The 21,828-nt window shown below is 36.5% G+C and overlaps 1 protein-coding gene across 1 annotated transcript in view; it reads right to left on the reverse strand.

Annotated features, from left to right (window-relative positions):
• The window catches only part of CADM2 (cell adhesion molecule 2), a 294,605-nt gene that overhangs the window by 90,932 nt on the left and 181,845 nt on the right, over positions 1–21,828 (reverse strand). The window contains exon 8 of the mRNA XM_040265860.1: positions 2,102–2,221. Within this exon, the coding sequence (XP_040121794.1) occupies positions 2,102–2,221 (120 nt within the window). The remainder of the gene's footprint in view (positions 1–2,101; positions 2,222–21,828) is intronic.

Below are 21,828 nucleotides of genomic sequence, written 5' to 3' on the forward strand. Positions count from 1 at the left end.
AAATAAATGAACTCCACTAAAATATAATTGCATCTGAAAGCTCTAATTTAATAGGTAATGCACGGCTGAGTGAATATCATATAACTTATAAGCAGCAGAGTACAAAAATCATAAAATATTTATATATTGACAAAATTCCCAACTCCCTCAAATATGGACTAGAACATTAATCATGCTTGGTGACCTTCTTCAGTTCCCAGTTGTTTGCTGAAGTTAGCAAGGAAAATAGACTTATACTAACATTTGATGTCAGTGTTACTATTTTTTTCTGTATAAAATAGATGCTATGAATTGCTTAACTCATAAAATGTTTTCTTTTCATATATCTTGATGCTATTTGAAAAATGATATGTTTCAATTTGCTAGTGTTTTTAGATACAATATGTTTAATATCCATAATTTTAACCCTGGCATAGTGCTGTTTCTATAATACATATAACAGGTATTTGACAAATATTTATTGAAGAAATTAATCAAGCTTTTTTTAAGTATGTCTTTTTTAAAAAATTAAACCAACATAGCCTTTTCCATCAAAGTAATTTCTTTGTACACTTAGAACTTAACATTACCATTGAGATTTTGTGGGTAAGCAATAGCTACATTTCGTCTGAATTGCTGTTTGTAAAAATCTTTAGAAAAACAATAAGTAAAGCAAAGTAGAACATTAGATATTTTACATTCCATATATTATCATAAAGTGTTTTTTTCTTCATTTTTATTATTTTTCCACCCATTTCATACACATTGTTATAAGAATGATCTTTAAAATGTTCTACTTTTAGATTTAAATCAAATACAGTTTTTTTTTTTTAGTAATACTAGGTATTTTTAATGATTTTTATTGTTATCACCATCAAGTTTTAGCTATCAATCTTGTACCCTGCATAACAGAATAAACTTAATGAACATTTACCAGATACTAAAATATTTTTTCTGGAACAAGAGAAAAAATACTACAAACACTAAGTAAAAGCTAGTAGCAACTCAATATAATACTGAGAATTAATAAAAATTCTAAGAGACACAAGAAGTCTAATTGAATAGTCTTTATAAGTGAAAACAATGTTAAGTGTATCCCTGATGAAACTTTAGATATATATTTTTGTAAAGTCCTTATGAGCTCAAATTAAATTGCTACATTTAACACATATTAGTACAGCCAACATGACATAAAACATGTATAAGCATGTATAAGAGTAAACGACAGACTTAAATAGGACACATTGTCTCTGAACATAGAAATAAAGTTTAAATCGTGTATTTCTATAATGTGCTCAAAAAATCTCAAAAAACTTTTCATTTCTTCATTATCTAACAACCACTTAACTACTCAGAAATTTTTTTAATGTTTTTGAACCATGATATAATGATTTCTTTTTTTTTTTTTTTTTGCCCTTAAGAATTCCTTCAATATCTTTTTGCTTGCTGTGCTTCAGAAAAACATCTTATTAGTAATCAGACACCAGAAATTATTCCTAGAGCTAACCATCAATCCCTGTCATCCTGGATAAGCCTAGAACATTTGCTTCTGCAACACTCTCTAATTACAAGAAGTAGCTCCATTCAGCTAATCACTTTAGGATGATATATTAAATATTTACCTAAAAGTTCTATGTGGTAAATAACTTATAATGACCCCTGTCACGCTAATTTTAGAACAAACTCAGCACTGCAGGCTTTTTAATCCAGTTGCAGAGAAATAAAAAATCATTAACACTAAAGTAGGGTCATAAAAAAGCAAAAACTACCTCTGCATTTTTGAACATCTTATCTCTTTGCTTGTTTTTATAAGGTAAAGTACCAAAAAAAAAAAAAAAAGCTCCCATGTTCACATTTTAAATTGTCAATGTTTCAGAGCTCCATATTTTTTTTTTACCTATATTCTGAACATTTTCATGAATCATATCACACTAAGAAAAATTAAAATATACCATCTTGTCTTATATTGTATTACAATAACCCTAACTGACAGTAACTGACTTAATTATTCCTTATAATTAAGTAAAATTGGATCTCAATTCTTCTACTCTTTAAAAAAAGTAAGCCCTATAAATTTCTATTTAACGTGTTTTCTAGGCCATAACAAAGAAGCATACTGTACCTCTTATGTTGCTGGTTGTTGCAGATGTGGTTGGGCAGGTGGTTATGGCTACAGTGGTTGTGACTGTTGCAGTGGTAAGGGAGGGGATGAGAGTAGTGGGAAGCAAAGTGTTGGGAGCATCTGGTGAGTGGAAAAAAACAAAATATAAAACAAAATCATATCATGCAAACAAAACAGAAACATAAATGATTCAAATTATAAATACATATATCTTATTTAGGTTTAAATTTAACAGGCTTAAACAGATTATCTGGTACAAAGCTCCTTGTACCACGCAGTTCTTGTCATTTTTTGTTCACTTATTTTTCATGCTCTTACACAAAGCAAAAACCTGGAGCAATGTTTGAGGATAAGCAGATTGCTTGCAATATTTTGAGTGAAATTTAAAATGACAAGAATTCATTTGTTCACTGAGTCATTTAAAATGTTTGACATGCAGTAGCAAAATACAGATAGGTAAAACAAAAATTGACATGCTTTGTCAAAGAAGTAAACAAAGAAACAACACAACAGAAAATATACACAAATAACACCACCATATAAGATTAAAGAAACATTAACAATGGGTGAGTATATGCATGTTAAATTCTTTTTTATATTTTTAGGCAAACAATGATAGGAAATAGGGTGAAAGCAATCTTTAGACACAAACAAAAAAGAAGCCAACTGTTATTATTATTACTATTATTTTGCTTTTCCTTTTCTCAGAAATGGTGTTAATGTACAGCTTAGAATCTTGCAATTCTTACCCTGGTTAGCTGGTAACGCCTTCTAACAATTTTTCAGTACATAGGAGTCTTTAACAAGTATTGGGTCAACTAGCATGGAACTCAATATCTGAAATGTTTATGATTCATATTATTTGGCATACCTAGGAGAAGTTATTGAACATAGATTTGAACCATAATATTCAACCCCTAGTCCATAAATAGTCAAATCTGGCAAAAGTTGACAGTAGATTCAAGTACAGAGGACATAATAAACTGAAAAAATAGCTCAGAGTTTACAAGATTTTCCTTCCTTTCACTCAAAAGCAGCTGAAATTTGGAAAAGCAGCATAAACACTGAAACAATATAGCCAGTGTCAAGCAATGAGAATTTCAGTAAGATCCTGAGAGTCAACTCTTGTCTCAGGTGTATAGGCATATAATTTACACAGTGAGAAAATGAGAAACAGTTCACAAATTACCTGTAATTACTGTGCTGGGGTTTGATTTCACATGTTTGTTACACAGCCCCTATATATTCAGAGCATTTGACAGATTATTTTGCTATTAAAAGGCTTCTTGTCATTCCCTCAGTTAAAGTCTGTGAGTCACACCAAAATTTTTCTAGTTCCTTACTTCTGATAAATAGCCCTACTCAATCCTCAGACTTTAACCTGCTGAATTGTCTAAGCTGGAGACATCAGAAAACAGCATGAGATTACTCTCTTATCTTTGGTATTGATGTTTACACCTGTTTTTCAACAGGGAAAATACTTCCTGGCCAGTCAAATTAAGAAAATAACCTTCTAAAAATCCAATGATGCTACATCAGTCACTAGAGAAAATGGGTATTGCCTGGAGTGCAATTACCATGATTATAAAGTAGAATTGACTTTAACAACATTATGAATGAATAAATATTATGTATACATGCACGTTCATCTCTTGTTTACTAATTTATGTTATACCTTCTTATTTTCATTATAAGCCTCCTAAATAGGGTAGGCATGCTACAGATAAATGAAAGACATTTTCTAAATTTAAAAAAAAAAAGAGTGTAATTTGAACTTTTACAAATATTAAAATCAGAAAATAATACACCTTTTTTCAGTTAGCAAAATCATTTTCTCATTAGGATCTCCAAATATATGTATTTAATTAGTGTAAAGGGAAATATCTTACAGGGCTATCAAATATAGGAATGTACAATAATATTAGTCCCTTAAAACTCAGTGGAAAGAATTTGATATTACCAAACTATCACAGATTATAAAATATTAGATTATTTGCTATCAGACACTGGAGTAAAGAAAATTTCACTGGCTCTGAAAAGCAGTTTTTCAAAAGCATCTATATCATTTGATTCTCAGATGCAAATAACAGTATTTGGTGTTTTTATTTATTTATTTGTATAGCAAGAAATATCACATTGTTTAGATTTCTTTACCTTACTGTGTATTAACAAAGATAGCAATAACTAACTCTGATTAGTTTTGGAGACAATCTGTATATTTTCTTGAGCATTCTTTTATAAAACAAGCAATATTCTATTTTCCATGTGAAGACACATGATATATAAGGGCTTCCAACCCCATGCTAATATTCAAAAAATATAAAAATAGTGGGTAGTTTTAATAATTGCTAACCTACTTTAAGACACCTGCCCTAGAGTCTTTTACAATGTCCACCACAAGCCATTATAGACCCACGATCTGGCTCTTGCTTATCTGATCATCATTTTCTCACATCTTCTCCCCTTGACTTCAGTTCAGTTCAGTTCAGTCACTCAGTCATGTCTGACTCTTTGCGACCCCATGAATTGCAGCATGCCAGGCCTCCCTGTCCATCACCAACTCCCGGAGTTCACTCAAACTCACGTCCATTGAGTCAGTGATGCCATCCAGCCATCTCATCCTCTGTCGTCCCTTCTCCTCCTGCCCCCAGTCACTCCCAGCATCAGAGTCTTTTCCAATGTGTCAACTCTGCATGAGGTGGCCAAAGTACTGGAGTTTCAGTTTTAGCATCATTCCTTCCAAAGAAATCCCAGGGCTGATCTCCTTTAGAATGGACTGGTTGGATCTCCTTGCAGTCCAAGGGACTCTCAAAAGTCTTCTCCAACACCACACTTCAAAAGCATCAGTTCTTTGGTGCTCAGCTTTTTTCACAGTCCAACTCTCACATTCATACATGACCACTGGAAAAACCATAGCCTTGACTAGACGGACCTTTGTTGGCAAAGTAATATCTCTGCTTTTGAATATGCTATCTAGTTTGGTCATAACTTTCCTTCCAAAGAGTAAGCATCTTTTAATTTCATACCTCCAATCGCCATCTGCAGTGATTTGGGAGCTCAAAAAAAAAGTCTGACACTGTTTCCACTGTTTCCCCATCTATTTCCCATGAAGTGATGGGACCAGATGCCATGATCTTAGTTTTCTGAATGTTGAGCTTTAAGCCAACTTTTTCATTCTCCTCTTTCACTTTCCTCAAGAGGCTTTTTAGTTCCTCTTCACTTTCTGCCATAAGGGTGGTGTCATCTGCATATCTGACTTGAATGCACCTAAAAAGAAACTGGATGAAAGCAATTGATGGGAAGCACCTTGGCTGATATGACAATTGGGTCAAGAAAATGACGTGTCAAATAACAAATCTGTCACTCTTACATATTTTTAATCACTAGTATCATTATTTCATTATTGAACGGTATGAAAAGGCAAAATGATAGGATACTGAAAAAGGAACTCCCCAGGTTGGCAAATGCCCAATATGTACAGGAGATCAGTGGTGAAATAATTCCAGAAAGAATGAAGGGATGGAGCCAAAGCAAAAACAATACCCAGCTGTGGATACAACTGGTAATAGAAGTAAGGTCCGATGCTATAAAGAGCAATACTGCTTAGGAACCTGGAATGTTAGGTCCATGAATCAAGGCAAGTTGAAGTGGTCAAACATAAGATGCAAAAGTGAATGTCGACATTCTAGGAATCAGCAAACTAAAATGGACTGGAATGGGTGAATTTAACTCAGATGACCATTATATCTACTACTGCGGGCAGGAATCCCTTAGGAGAAATGGAGTAGCCATCATGGTCAACAGAAGAGTCTGAAATTCAGTACTTGGATGCAATCTCAAAAACGACGGAATGATCTCTGTTCATTTCCAAGGCAAACCATTCAATATCACGGTGATCCAAGCCTATGCCCCAACCAGTAACACTGAAGAAGCTGAACTTGAACTGTTCTGTGAAAACCTACAAAGTCTTTTAGAACTAACACCCAAAAAAGATGTCCTTTTCATTATAGGGGACTGGAATGCAAAAGTAGGAAGTCAAGAAACATCTGGTGTAACGGGCAAATTTGACCTTGGTGTACAGAATGAAGCAGGGCAAAGGCTAATAGAGTTTTGCCAAGAGAATGCACTGGTCATAGCAAACACCCTCTTCCAACAACACAAGAGAAGACTCTACACATGGACATCACCAGATGGTCAACACTGAAATCAGATTGATTATATTCTTTGCAGCCAAAGATGGAAAAGCTCTATACAGTCATCAAAAACAAGACCAGGAGCTGACTGTGGCTCAGCTCATGAACTCCATATTGCCAAATCAGACTTAAATTGAAGAAAGTGGGGAAAACCACTAGACCATTCAAGTATGACATAAATCAAATCCCTTATGATTATACAGTGGAAGTGAGAAAGAGATTTAAGGGACTAGATCTGATCGACAGAGTGCCTGATGAACTATGGACAGAGGTTCATGATATTGTACAGGAGACAGGGATCAAGACCATCCCCACCAAAAAAAGAAATGCAAAAAAGCAAAGTTGCTGTCTGAGGAGGCCTTACAAATAGCTGTGAAAGGAGGAGAAATGATATAAGCATCTGAATGCAGAGTGCCACAGAATAGCAAGGAGAGACAAGAAAGACTTCCTCAGTGATCAATGCAAAGAAATAGAAGAAAACAACAGAATGGGAAAGACTAGAGATCTCTTCAAGAAAATTAGAGATACCAACGGAACATTTCATGCAAAGATGGATTCAATAAAGACATAAATGGTATAGACCTAACAGAAGCAGAAGATATTAAGAAGAGGTGGCAAGAATACACAGAAGAACTGTACAAAAAAGATCTTCATGACCCAGATAATCACGATGATGTGATCACTCACCTAGAGCCAGACATCCTGGAATGTGAAGTTAAGTGGGCCTTAGAAAGCATCACTATGAACAAAGCTAGTGGAGGTGATGGAATTCCAGTTGAGCTGTTTCAAATCCTGAAAGATGATGCTGTGAAAGTGCTGCACTCAATATGCCAGCAAATTTGGAAAACTCAGCAGTGGCCATAGGACTGGAAAAAGTCAGTTTTCATTCTAATCCCAAGGCAATGCCAAATAATTCTCAAAATACTGCACAATTGCACTCATCTCACATGCTAATAAAGTAATGCTCAAAATTCTCCAAGTCAGGATTCAGCAATATGTGAACTGTGAACTTTCTGATGTTCAAGCTGGTTTTAGAAAAGGCAGAGGAACCAGAGATCAAATTGCCAACATCTGCTGGATCATGGAAAAATCAAGAGAGTTCCAGAAAAATATCTGTTTCTGCTTTATTGACTATGCCAAAGCCTTTGACTGTGTGGATCACAATAAACTGTGGAAAATTCTGAAAGAGATGGGAATACTAGACCACTTGACCTGCCTCTTGAGAAACCTGTATGCAGGTCAGGAAGCAACAGTTAGAACTGGACATGGAACAACAGACTGGTTCCAAATAAGAACAGGAGTATGTCAAGGCTGTATATTGTCACCCTGCTTAATTAACTTATATGCAGAGTACATCATGAGAAATGCTGGGCTGGAAGAAGCACAAGGCGAAATCAAGATTGCCGGGAGAAATAGCAATAACCTCAGACATGCAGATGACACCACCGTTATGGCAGGAAATGAAGAGGAACTAAAAAGCCTCTTGATGAAAGTGAAAGAGGAGAATGAAAAAGTTGACTTAAAGCTCAACATTCAGAAAACAAGATCATGGCATCTGGTCCCTCACTTCATGGGAAATAGATGGGGAAACAGTAGAAACAGTGTCAGACTTTATTTTTTGGGGGGCTCCAAAATCACTGCAGGTGGTGACTGCAGCCATTAAATTAAAGATGCTTATCCTTGGAAGGAAAGTTTTGACCAACCTAACTAGCATATTGAAAAGCAGAGACATTGTTTTGCCAACAAAGGTCCGTCTAGTCAAGGCTACGGTTTTTCCAGTAGTCATGTATGGATGTGTGAGTTGGACTGTGAAGAAAGCTGAGTGCCGAAGAATTGATGCTTTTGAACTGTGGTGTTGGAGAAGACTCTTGAGAGTCCCTTGGACTGCAAGGAGATCCAACCAGTCCATTCTAAAAGAGATCAATCCTGAGTGTTCATTTGAAGAACTGATGCTAAAGCTGAAACTCCAGTACTTTGGCCACCTGATGCGAAGAGTTGACTCATTAGAAAAGACTCTGATGCTGGGAGGGATTGGGGGCAGGAGGAGAAGGGGACAACAGAGGATGAGATGGCTGGAAGGCATCTCTGACTCAATGGACGTGAGTTTGAGTGAACTCCGGGAGTTGGTGATGGACAGGGAGGCCTGGCGTGCTGCGATTCATGGGGTTGCAAAGAGTCGGACACGACTGAGCGACTGAACTGAACTGAACTGAACATTATTTCAGCTAACATGTTTGGAAACATTTTTGTTCTAGAATAAAAGAAAAAAATGAGGCCTTCTTCATTCCGGTCTTTCTTCTCACCACACTGTCCATTCAATTATTTCAACTTTATTGTGAAAGAGCAAACATTTAATCTTAATAGTCAATGCCAGGAGATTAATCAGAATCAACTACAACTCAACCATGTAAGATTAGCTGGAATTAGAATTCTCAGAAAGATCAAGAGAATAGAGTGTTATTTCTTATACCTAAACTTTCTATTGCTATGATTTTACTCATGTCAGTTTCACCACTGGGCAATGAAGCTTTGAATGGAAGAATTTTGCCTGCTTTATTTTTGGTACCTACCACAATTTAGAAGGTCAGTAAAAATTTACTAAATGAATTTTTTCATAGCATTATAAGCATATAATTTATTTTAGGGGATCTAGAAAAGTCTACTTTTTAACTAGTTAATATAAAACTATTTCATTACTGCTGATCACAAAAAGTTCGCTCTCCTTACTACTTATAGAAACTTTTTATTTTCTGAAGCATACATTTTCAAGACAACCTAAAACTACTACAACCTAAAACTTCTTTCAGTAAATATCCTTGCTAACAAAATGAGGACTTCTCTGGTGACTCAGTGGTAAAGAATCCACCTGCCAATGCAGAAGATGCAGGTTTGAATCCTGGGTCAAGAAGATCCCCTGGAGAAGAAAATGGCAATCCTCTCTACAATTCTCTCCTGGAAAATTCCACAGACAGAGGAGCCTGGTGGGTTATGGTCCATGGGGCCGCGGAGAGTCTCACAAGACTTAGTGACTAAGCAACAACAACAAACAACAGAATAAATGAGTCTTTGCCTACATATTCTGCTGCTCTGAAAGCTGTGTGAGCCTGACCTGAGTTTCACGCACACCGCATCTCCTTAGGAACTCCCTCCATTTTCAACTGACTTGAGACTTTCCAAGAAAGGGTAAAAGGCTAGGAGGGACCACTGAGTAACTCACTGTGATCAGCAGTAAATGATCAAAGCCAAATTGTGAGTTGTCTATTACTATCCCCACTTAATGGATGAGAAGATTTTGAGATAGTTTCCTTGCTTTGAAAATTACACAAACATATGCTATATCATAGAGAGAATTTTCTTAAATATATTAAGTATACTGGAGAGACAAATTTTGCTAACATTATTTCCATCTCAAGATGATTTATTGTATCTGCCTGACTATAACTCTTGTCAAAGCAGAAATTAGTAAAATTCTGAGCTGTCTTACTAAGTTCAAACACCTACCTCTCTAGTTTTTACCCCTGCAAGTAAGCACCAACATTTGGCATCATTCAGCAATTATTATAAAGGTTTTGGCCTTTTATTTAAACATTGATAAAAAACAATGAGAATGAGAATGAAGGGGCTTCCCTGGTGGCTCAGATGGTAAAGCATCTGCCTGCAATGCAGGAGACCTGGGTTCGATCCCTGAGTCGGGAAGATCCCCTGGAGAAGGAAATGGCAACCCACTCCAGTACTTTTGCCTGAAAAATTCCATGGACAGAGGAGCCTTGTATACAGTCCATGGGGTTGCAAAGAGTCAGGCATGACTGAGAGACTTCAGAACTTCACTTCACTTCAATGAGAATGAAGCTATATTTCCATAAGGAAAAACAAAATTGGAAACACAAGTAATAGTCATTTACCTTATTTTTGAGGTATCTAGAATCTTGTGTATTTTAAAACCATTATGCTATTAATATAAAGCATACTTAACAAATATAGCACAGGATAAAAAATGAAGATCACTTTCTCCTTTTCTACAGCACATTCATTTTTTATCTCTCCTTGTTGAAAAAAATACACTGTCTAGAATAAAAATACACTGATTCATATGCAGAAGAATTACAAATGTGCCCATATATAATAAAAGTAACTTAATCCTGGTTCAACATCAATTTATTAATTCTGTTTATAAAGCCACATAATCTGCAGTCATATTAATATTATAAGTAATATGCTAAATATGACATCAATTTAGAAGATTTTGCCTTACATGTTCACATCTTATGATTAAAGGGTATTTAAATGGACACAAAAATAGCTATAAATAAAAAACAGAAAAAATCAATGGTAAGTAATTTATGAATATTAACATTCAGAAATGGCAGCTATCTAATAGATCAGTCAATTAACTACATGATATTTCATCTCTGTTTTCTACAATACAAAGACTGGCTCAAATTTTTCATTGTCATTTTCCTTGGAGAGCATGTTAATCTAATTAAATATTGCTTATTTGCCTGGAAAAAATAAGTGGCTAAGAAGTTCAGCATTTATAATTTACAAAAGAAATTTAGTGTATTATATAATATATTTTCTAGATATTAATATATAAATGATGAACTAACAACTGATAAAATATGTAGTGGATGAAAAAAGCTATCTTCAGAAATGAGCGAAGGGAAAATAATTAGATTTTGTTTATTTTAGTTTAGATCTGCTCAGAGAAATTAGTATACAGACATAAAACCAAAAAGAGAAATTCCAATAAAGTTCTTCAAAATCAGAAATAATAAAACATCTTATAGTTAGTAAGAAATTTGAATGTGAAACAATAATAGCTTAAAGTTTTTAAAAATTATTATCACGATATATACAAATGTGTAACATCGATTTCTCTAAAATTGTGATTATGTGTTTAAATCTTTTCCTAGCAGATTAAATCTTAGGGAACTACTCATTTACTATATACTATCATGGATAAAACTTGCTAAAATAATTTTGTAGTTTAAATAAGATATTTAAATGAATTTATAGAGGTCCATGATTCATTATTATTTATTAATAAAATGTTATTGTTTTAGAAAACTATAGTAGCCATAATAAAATCAGGAATTTCCTTTAAGGAAAAAATTTGAGAGTTTGTATTGATGGGGAGCTGAGAAAAATAAAAGTCCAAAGGCATGAAAATATTTGCCTATAGTTTTACCTAAACATAAGAGGTAAATTAAAATAAATTACAAATTTCATCTTAATTGTAACCTATATAAAGTGTTACCCTAACATATAAGGAAAATTCAAGAATATTTCAATAATGTCAGACAAAACCTCAAATCTAGTCAACTGCACAATTGCATATTATGAAGGCAAAGTCTGAGTTGGCTGCAAAAGTTATTCATATGAGTGAATATTGAGTACAAATAAATGCAGTGTAAATACTGTGGGTTACTTCTATAAGAACCTATTCATTTTCAGAAACACAATTTCTGCTCATACAACAAAGCTATTGAATCAGGAAATTAAAATCTGTGTTCCCAGGGACCATGGCTAAATTTGCTGTGACCGTTCATTGTCCATCATGTCTCCTGCTTAACCTCTATGATTCTTATGTGAACTCCAAGCTATACCCACTTGAGTTGCCTCAGTGTTAAAGTTTTCTGGAACAACAGGGGCTAGAGTTCTTCAGCACATGTATGCTTGGCTTCTTTTCTTTATTTCTTATAATGCCAGTTAGCATAAACAGAAAAGCCAAAGCCTGGAATACAAGACATCTGCCCTAACACAAGTCATTTCCCCAGATTTTAGACTCAGTTCTTTCTGTTCTCTTTGTTGCGTGTTCTCAGTTACATCCTGTTTCACATTACTTTTCTCTTTCATGTTTAATATCTTCCCTCAATGTGCTTTCAAGCACTTTACATGCACCTCTACACATGCTTATTTTACATATTACCATGACACATATATTTATGTACCTATGTTTCTAATAAACTGTAAGCTCAATCTTTAGAAATCAGCATGTTCTTGCTTTTAAAAATACAACTTTGCCTTGGTACAAATTTACTCTGATCCAACCCATCAGTATCACCCAGTCTCATCTTAAAGTTAGGACTTCCCTGGTGGCTCAGACGGTAAAGCGTCTGTCTATAGTGTGGAAGACCTGGGTTCGAGCCCTGGGTAAGGAAGATTCCCTGGGCCTGCAACAGCCCATAGACAGAGAAGCCTGGTAGGCTGTAGTATGGGGTTGCAAAGAGTCAGAGCGACTTCACCTTCACCTTAAAGTAAGCCTTCCCTTTTTTGATGTGCCTAGTGAAATGCTACTCTCAACTTTCAGCCTTATTCCTACCTGCTCTGTAAAGACTTCCTTGATCAACTAAACCCCAACCAATTTCCTTTTTCTGAACACTTTTCGTGCTTTCTGAGTTTAACTATTGTTCCTGCATTTTGTTACCTATACCCCTCTACCATAAAATTATGGGCTTCTCTGGTGGCTCAAATGGTAAAGAATCTGCCTGCAATGAGGGAGACCTGGCTTCAGTCCCTGGTTTGGGAAGATCCCTTAGAGGAGGGCATGGCAACCCACTCCAGTATTCTTGCCTGGAAAATCCCATGGACAGAGCACCCTGGTGTATTGTCATAACAATATTGTTTACGGTCATGACCACACTATTGTGACCCCACCCAGAGTTATGTGCCTCTCACTAGCTGTATAGCTCTATCTTTCCTTCAGTGGAGAACATCTATCAAAATACATGAGTAATATTAAGGTAAAATTTTCTTTAATTAACATAGTCACTAATACACTCAACTATTCTCTTATTAATAATAAAGTTCACAGTAAACAGAATACATACCATAGCTCTTTATGAAATCAGTGGTTGAAATCTGGGAAGCTATCACATTTACTTGGCAATTAATGCATTACTAGTTTTTTGTTTTTTATTTATGAGTATAAAAGATGATAAGATAACAAAGGAAATAGATATCAAATCTATGGTATATTTCAGTGCTTCCTTAGGGTACTTAGCTCTAGGCTTTGAATTTGACTGATAATTTATACATAATGCATCTTTTGGTGGTAATAGCAATGTTGTCAGTACATAGGAAATGGCATCAATTTTAAAGATATGGATCAGTAATTGAGCCTTATACATGGTGGATCTCTGCAAAAAATTATCCCTCCTCCTTTTACCATTCATGAAGTAATTTTTAGGAATTTTTGCTAAGAATCTTCCAGTCTAAAAAATTAAAATGCAGCATACTGAAGAATATGACATTCCAAATGCAGTTTTTCAATGTTTTTAAAAGTGTCAGAGCTCTAAATCATCATACTCAATTCAAAATAATAGAAAAAAGGGTCCTTTTTCACATCCTAATGAAGGAATTCAAAAAATTCAACTATATTTTGTTATTGGAGCTTATTAGAGCACAACAGAACCTGTATAACCTTGTCAAAATGAAATCACTTCCAACAAGCACTGTATACAATAAACTCCAGAGTATTACAGCACCTTTTTTCCAATAACGAGCTTTTCAGGTTAAAGGTATATTCTGTTCTCTACAAATGCAGTGTACAATAATTTCTAACTTGTCAACCTGTTTTGTCTTGTGGCAGTTTCTCTTTTTAAAAATGGCATTCTGGCCCATTCAGATTGGATTTTCGAAGCAAAATTAAGTCTAAAGAGTCCCAGAAGCCCAAGCTGCTTGTTTCCTCTCCAAGGACTAGTATTCAGTAGGGAGAAAAACTGCTACCATTTAGTCTGGATTCCATGTGTCTACTTCCTTTCCACTTTCTGTCACTAACTCCCCTAGATGGCCCTGGGATAATCAAGAGTGAATCCAAACCAAGGTTTATTATTGGAGATATGGAATATCATTAGTGGAATACTGTTGGCCAGAACTCGACATATTAATATAAGAAGCATCTTTCTGATAGAAATTATTCACATTCTCTAATTTTAAAAATAATAAGGCATCTAAAACTTTACCAATAATTACAGTGCCATTGGAAGCAACTGTAAGAGGGAAAGTTTACTGTATTTGCTTTTTTTGCCTGTGCAGAAGACATTTATCTGTTCCCATTATGTTCAGCTACTTATAACAGCCTATTTGGATTAGAGCATAAGAATGGATAACAGCACCAAGGCTCTTACTTAAATGACTAACATCAGGTTGACAAGGCCTCAACAAGCCAGAGGTTGCCTCCTCCTCCAGAGCCATAGGCTAACCTCATCTGCTTCATAAAAAGGAACCCTTTCAAAAATTAGATTTGAATGCCTCCCTTTTCACTCCTCTGATAGCTTCAACTGGCTTCACATACTGAATGAAATCCTTATACAATAAAAAAAAAAAAAAGGCTGAAAAATGAAAACTACTGCAATTTTAAACTAGGTGGCAACCTAAAGTCTTATGTAATTACAAGAAAAGTTGATGAATAATATCAGTCTGTTATTGAAAAAAGGTATGCCTTTTTTCTCTTTAAAAATATTCTTTTACATTCAAGCTGAAAAGTGAAATTTAAAATGGAGGAAAAATTCCTTTGAAATGTATGATTCTATATTATTTAGCCCCAGCTATTTCCATACTGGGAGTTCTTTCCTAAAAGTACTTTGTTCTCAGTCTCTCAGTAGTGTCCAACTCTTTGTGGCCCCATAAACTACAGCCCACCAGGCTTTTTTGTCCATGGGATTTTCCAGGCAAGAATACTGGAGTGGGTTGCCATTTCCTTCTCCAGGAAAATTACTTTACCAAAAAGTAAATCAGATGATTTGATCAAATAATTTTTAAGTTCTGTAAGGTTGTCAGTTTCCTTTGGGAGACTAGTAATGCTTCCCACTAGAAGAAAAAACTTAAATAAAATATAAATATACAACAAGGAGTGGTGTGATGTAGTAAAAAAAAAAAAGTAGTGCTTGAAAAATAAAGATGTTTTCATTTTTCATTTAGGTTCTGTGACAAAATAATAGAGACATTTTCTCTACAGTTTAATCCTTTTTCACCTGTGCTTCTTCATCCAAAAAACAGTTCAGATTTGGCCTTTTATATAAGTCATTTTGGACCAAGTTTCTTTATTAGTGATGAGTAACAGTTGATTTCCTAAAAGCAAACATATTAACTTAGGAAATTTGTAGATGTGAAAAAAATTTGTATGACTTTAGGAGATTCATTCAGTCTTTAAAGATGGTACAGATTTAAAAATGCAAGGAAGTTCAGTTCAGTTCAGTCACTGAGTCGTGTCCAACTCTTTGCGACATCATGAACCACAACATGCCAGGCCTCCCTGTCCATTACCAACTCCCAGAGTTCACCAAAACCCATGTCCATGGAGTCGGTGATGCCATTCACCCATCTCATCTTCCGTCGTCTTCTCCTCCTGCCCTCAATCTTTCCCAGCATCAGGGTCTTCTCCAATGAGTCAGCTCTTCACGTCAGGTGGCCAAAGTATTGGAGTTTCAGCTTCAACATCAGTCCTTCCAATGAACACTCAGGACTGATCTCATTTAGGATGGACTGGTTGGAACTCCTTGCAGTCCAAGGGACTCTCAAGAATCTTCTCCAACAACACAGTTCAAAAGCATCAATTCTTCTGCACTCAGCATTCTTTATAGTCCAACTTTCACATCCATACATGACCATTGGAAAAGCCTTGACTAGATAGACCTTTGTTGACAAAGTAATGTCTCTGCTTTTTAATATGCTGTCTAGGTTGGTCATAACTTTCCTTCCAAGGAGTAAGCATCTTCTAATTTCATGGTTGCAATCACCATCTTCAGTGATATTGAAGACCCCCAAAATAAAGTCTGACACTGTTTCCTCATCTATTTGCCATGCAGTGATGGGACCGTATACCATGATCTTAGTTTTCTGAATGTTGAGCTTTAAGCCAACTTTCTCACGCTCCTGTGTCACTTTCATCAAAGGTTCTTTAGTTCTTCTTCACTTTCTGCCATAAGGGTGGTATCGTCTGCATATCTGAGGTTATTGATATTTCTCCCAAATCTTGATTCCAGCTTGTGCTTCTTCCAACCCAGCATTTCTCATGATGTGCTCTGCATATAAGTTAGCTTCATATTGTAAATCATATCTCTCCCAACTTCAAGACAATCTTATGTGTGCTTTGCAAAAGTAGTGATAACATGAATGGAATACTAAGAAATGCTAAAATAAGTGAAATTTCAGGAGACAAAAATCACTCTTCACATCAAGACTCTCCTATTTAAATATGTCATGCTTATGACTAAAATCTCTCAAACTTTCTCTGCTTGGTCCTGTTTAGAAATGTTCATTTGTTATCATGCAAAGTATTTCTGTAACTCATACTAACTTATATATATATTATATAGTATATATATGTATGTGTGTGTGTGTATATATATATATATATATATATATAGAGAGAGAGAGAGAGAGAGAGAGAGAGCTGCACCTCTGTTGGCTCAGATGGCAAAAAATCTCCCTGCAATGCAGGAGACCCAGGTTTGATCCTTGGGTCAGGAAGATCCCTTGGAGAAGGGAATGGCAACCCACACATATATTCTTGCCTGTAGAATCCCATGGACAGAGGAGACTGGCAGACTACAGTCCATGGGGTCACAAAGAGTCAGACAAAACTGAGCAACTAACACACACACACACACATGTTACTATATATATTTCTCATCATGTAGTAATATTTCTAATTTTATCTTGATTTCTCTTCCTATTTAATACACAGATTCCATGAATGAATAACTATGGGTTCTGGATCTTGAACCAAATATCCTTAAGGTATAACTAAGTTGTGCTATTCTACTATGTTACCAACTTGTATAAGTTGAAAAAAGCTGTCATTAAATTGGAGTTTATCACACAGCATTAATTTTGGTGAATTCTAATATTCACATATCTGTTTGTTGTCTGATCAATGCTTACAGGTAATAAAATGAGTAAGCTGGAAAACTCAGCAGTGGCCACAGGACTGGAAAAGGTCAGTTTTCATTCCAATCCCAAAGAAAGGCAATGGCAAAGAATGCTCAAACTATGCAAATTTCACTCATCTCACAAGCTATTCCCAGGGATGGCAGAACCTGGTGGGCTGCTGTCTATGGAGTCACACAGAGTTGGACACAACTGAAGTAACTTAGCAGCAGCAGCAGCAGCAGCAGCAGCACACACTAGTAAAGTAATGCTCAAAATTCTCCAAGCTAGGCTTCAGCAATATGTGAACCATGAACTTCCAGATGTTCAAGCTGGTTTTACAAAAGGCAGAGGAACCAGAGATCAAATTTTGACAAAATCAGCTAGATCATCAAATAAGCAAGAGAGTTCCAAAAAAACATCTATTTCTGCTTTATAGACTATGCTAAAGTCTTTGACTGTATGAATTACAATAAACTGTGAAAAATTCTGAAAGAGATGGAAATACCAGACCACCTGACCGGCCTCTTGAGAAACCTGTATGGAGGTCAGGAAGCAACAGTTAGAACTGGACATGGAACAACAGACTGTTTCCAAATAGGAACAGGAGTACATCAAGGCTGTATATTGTCACCCTGCTTATTTAACTGATATGCAGAATATATCATGAGAAATGCTGGGCTGGAAGAAGCACAAGCTGGAATCAAGATGGCTGGGAGAAATAACAATAACCTCAGATATGTAGACGACACCACCCTTATGGCAAAAAGTGAAGAACTAAAGAGCCTCTTGATAAAAGTGAGAGTGAAAGTTGGCTTAAAGCTCAACATTCAGAAAACGAAGATAATGGCATCCAGTCCCATCACTTCATGGAAAATAGATGGAGAAACAGTGGAAACAGTGGCTAACTTTATTTTGGGGGGCTTCAAAATCACTGCAGATGGTGATTGCAACCATGAAATTAAAAGACACTTACTCCTTGGAAGATGATGCTGTGAAAGTGCTGCACTCAATATGCCAGCAAATTTGGAAAACTCAGCAGTGGCCACAGGACTGGAAAAGGTCAGTTTTCATTCCAATCCCAAAGAAAGGCAATGCCAAAGAATGCTCAAACTACCGCACAATTGCACTCATCTCACATGCTAGTAAAGTAATGCTCAAAATTCTCCAAGCCAGGCTTCAGCAATACATGAACCATGAACTTCCAGATGTTCAAGCTGGTTTTAGAAAAGGCAGAGGAACCAGAGATCAAATTTTGACAAAATCAGCTGAATCATCAAAAAAGCAAGAAAGTTCCAAAAAACATCTATTTCTGCTTTATTGACTATGCTAAAGCCTTTGACTGTGTGGATCACAATAAACTGTGGAAAATTCTGAGAGAGATGGGAATACCAGACCACCTGACCTGCCTCTTGAGAAATCTGTATGCAGGTCAGGAAGCAACAGTTAGAACTGGACATGGAACAACAGACTGGTTCCAAATACGAAAAGGAGTACATCAAGGCTGTATATTGTCACCCTGCTTATTTAACTTCTATGCAGAGTACATCATGAGAAACGCTGGGTTGGAAGAAACGCAAGCTGTAATCAAGATTGCTGGGAGAAATATCAATAACCTCAAATATGCAGATGACACCACCCTTATGGCAGAAAGTGAAGAGGAACTAAAAAGCCTCTTGATGAAAGTGAAAGAGGAGAGTGAAAAAGTTGGCTTAAAGCTCAACATTCAGAAAACTAAGAGCATGGCATCAGGTCCCATCACCTCATGGCAAATAGATGGGGAAACAGTGGAAACAGTGTCAGACTTTATTTGTTTGGGCTCCAAAATCACTGCAGATGGTGACTACAGCCATGAAATTAAAAGACGCTTACTCCTTGGAAGGTAAGTTATGACCAACCTAGATAGCATGTTCAAAAGCAGAGACATTACTTTGCCAACTAAGGTCCATCTAGTCAAGGCTATGGTTTTTCCAGTAGTCATGTATGGATATGAGAGCTGGACTTTGTAGAAAGCCGAGGGCCGAAGAATTGATGCTTTTGAACTGTAGTGTTGGAGAAGACTCTTGAGAGTCCCTTGGACTGCAAGGAGATCCAACCAATCCATTCTGAAGGAGATCAGCCCTGGGATTTCTTTGGAAAGAATGATGCTAAAGCTGAAACTCCAGTACTTTGGCCACCTCATGAGAAGAGTTGACTCATTGGAAAAGACTCTGATGCTGGGAGGTATTGGGTTCAGGAGGAGAAGGGGACGACAAAGGATGAGATGGCTGGATGGCATCACTGACTCAATGAACGTGAATCTGAGTGAACTCCTGGAGTTGGTGATGGACAGAGAGGCCTGGCGTGCTGTGATTCATGGGGTCGCAAAGAGTCGGACACGACTGAGCGACTGAACTGAACTGAACTCCTTGGAAGGAAAGTTATGATCAATCTAGACAGCATATTAAAAAGCAGAGACATTACTTTGTCAACAAAGGCCCGTCTAGTCAAGGCTACGGAGAAGGCAATGGCACCCCACTCCAGTATTCTTGCCTGGAAAATCCCATGGATGGAGGGGCCTGGTAGGCTGCAGTCCATGGGGTCGCTAAGAGTCGGACATGACTGAGCGACTTCACTTTCACTTTTCACTTTCACGCATTGGAGAAAGAAATGACAACCCACTCCAGTGTTCTTGCCTTGAGAATCCCCAGGGATGGGGGAGCCTGGTGGGCTGCCGTCTATGGGGTCGCACAGAGTTGGACACGACTGAAGCGACTTAGCAGCAGTCAAGGCTATGGTTTTTCCAGTAGTCACGTATGGATGTGAGAATTGAACTATAAAGAAAGCTGAGCACCAAAGAATTGATGCTTTTGAACTGTTGTGTTGGAGAAGACTCTTGAGAATCCCTTGGACTGCAAGGAGATCCAACCAGTCCATCCTAAAGGAAATCAGTCCTGGTTATTCATTGGAAGGACTGATGCTGAAGCTGAAATTCCAATAATTTGGCCACCTAATGAGAAGAGCTGACTCATTTGGAAAGACCCTGATGCTGGGAAAGAGTGAGGGCAGGAGGAGAAGGGGATGACAGAGGGTGAGATGTTTGGATGGTATCACTGATTCAACAACATGAGTTTGGGTAAACTCTGGGAGTTGATGATGGACAGGGAGCCCTGGCATGCTGCGGTTCATGGGGTCACAAAGAGTTGGACACAACTGAGTGACTGAACTGAACTGAACTGAATAAAATGCATTCAAATATAATATTTAATATTGCAATATAGAAGCTTATTAAATGAAAATTAAAGGAGATTTGGGGAATGTTTCAAAAATATTATTTTTATACAGTTATATTATAATTTAACAAAACTAAAAAGAGCTATTTACTAATTTTTTTTGTGCAAGTATATTAATGATAGAATCTTTTTGATGTATGTAATCACAAGTTGAAATCAACATTGCCAGAAGAAATATCAACAACTTCAGATCTTCAGATGATACCACTCTTATGTCAGAAAATAAAGAGGAAATATGGACACTCTTGATATTGGTGAAAGAAGAGAGTACAAAACTGGCCTGAAACTCAAAATTCAAAAATCAAAGATCATGGCAACTGGTCCCATCATTTCATGGCAAATAGAAGGGGAAAAAGTGGAAGCAGTGACAGAGTTTATTTTCTTGGAATTCAAAATCACTGCAGACGGTGACTGCAGCAATGAAATTGAAAGACTCTTGCTTCTTGGAAGGAAAGCTATGAAAAACCTTGACAGTTATTAAAAAGCAGAGACATCACTTTGCCAGCAAAGGTCCATCTAGTCGAAGATATGGTTTTTCCAGCAGTCATGTATGGATGTTAGCGTTGGACCATAAAGAAGGCTGAGCACTGAAGAACTGATGCTTTTGAATTGTGGTTTTGGGGAAGATTCTTGAGAATCCCTTGGATTGCAAGGAGATCAAAACAGTCAATTCTAAAGGAAATCAACCCTGAATATTCACTAAAAGGACTGATGCTGAAGCTGAGACCCCAATACTTTGTCCACTTGATGAAAAGAGCCAACTCATTGGAAAAGATCCTGATGCTAGGAAGGACTGAAGGCAAAAGGAGAAGGTGACAGCAGAGGATGAGATGGTTACATAGCACCATCAACTCAGTGGACATGAATTTGAGCAAGCTCCAGGAGACAGTGAAGGACAGAGTAACATGGTGTGCTGCAGTCCATAGGGTCACAAATAGTCAGATACAACTTAGCGACTGAACAATAACAAGTAAATCAGGGACTGATAAGCTATAATAAGATTTGGGTTTTATACTAAGTGTATGAAATGCTTTTGGCAAAATTTTAAATAGGGTAAGACTAAAGACTATGAATGTAAAATATTTATATGTTTCATCCATGTGGGAACTAGATTGGTGCAGGGGAAGCAAGGAACCCATTAGCAGTGTTACAATATTCTAGGCAAGAGAGGATGGTGGAAAGAAGGAGACATACTCGGAAGATGGTCAGGAAATAGTGTCAGCAGGATATGCTGTTGAATTGGAAAGAGAGGCAGAGAAAATTAGAGAATAATTCTTAGATTCCAGAATAAGTACATGATCTGTTGTTACAATATTTGTAAAAACTACATTTTTGTAAGACGCTACAAAGCAGGTTTTATATAATACCTTCCTCTAGTTTAAAATGCCAT

This window comes from Oryx dammah, unplaced genomic scaffold (assembly GCF_014754425.2).
Source record: "Oryx dammah isolate SB20612 unplaced genomic scaffold, SCBI_Odam_1.1 HiC_scaffold_2, whole genome shotgun sequence".
NCBI classification, from domain to species: Eukaryota; Metazoa; Chordata; class Mammalia; order Artiodactyla; family Bovidae; genus Oryx; species Oryx dammah.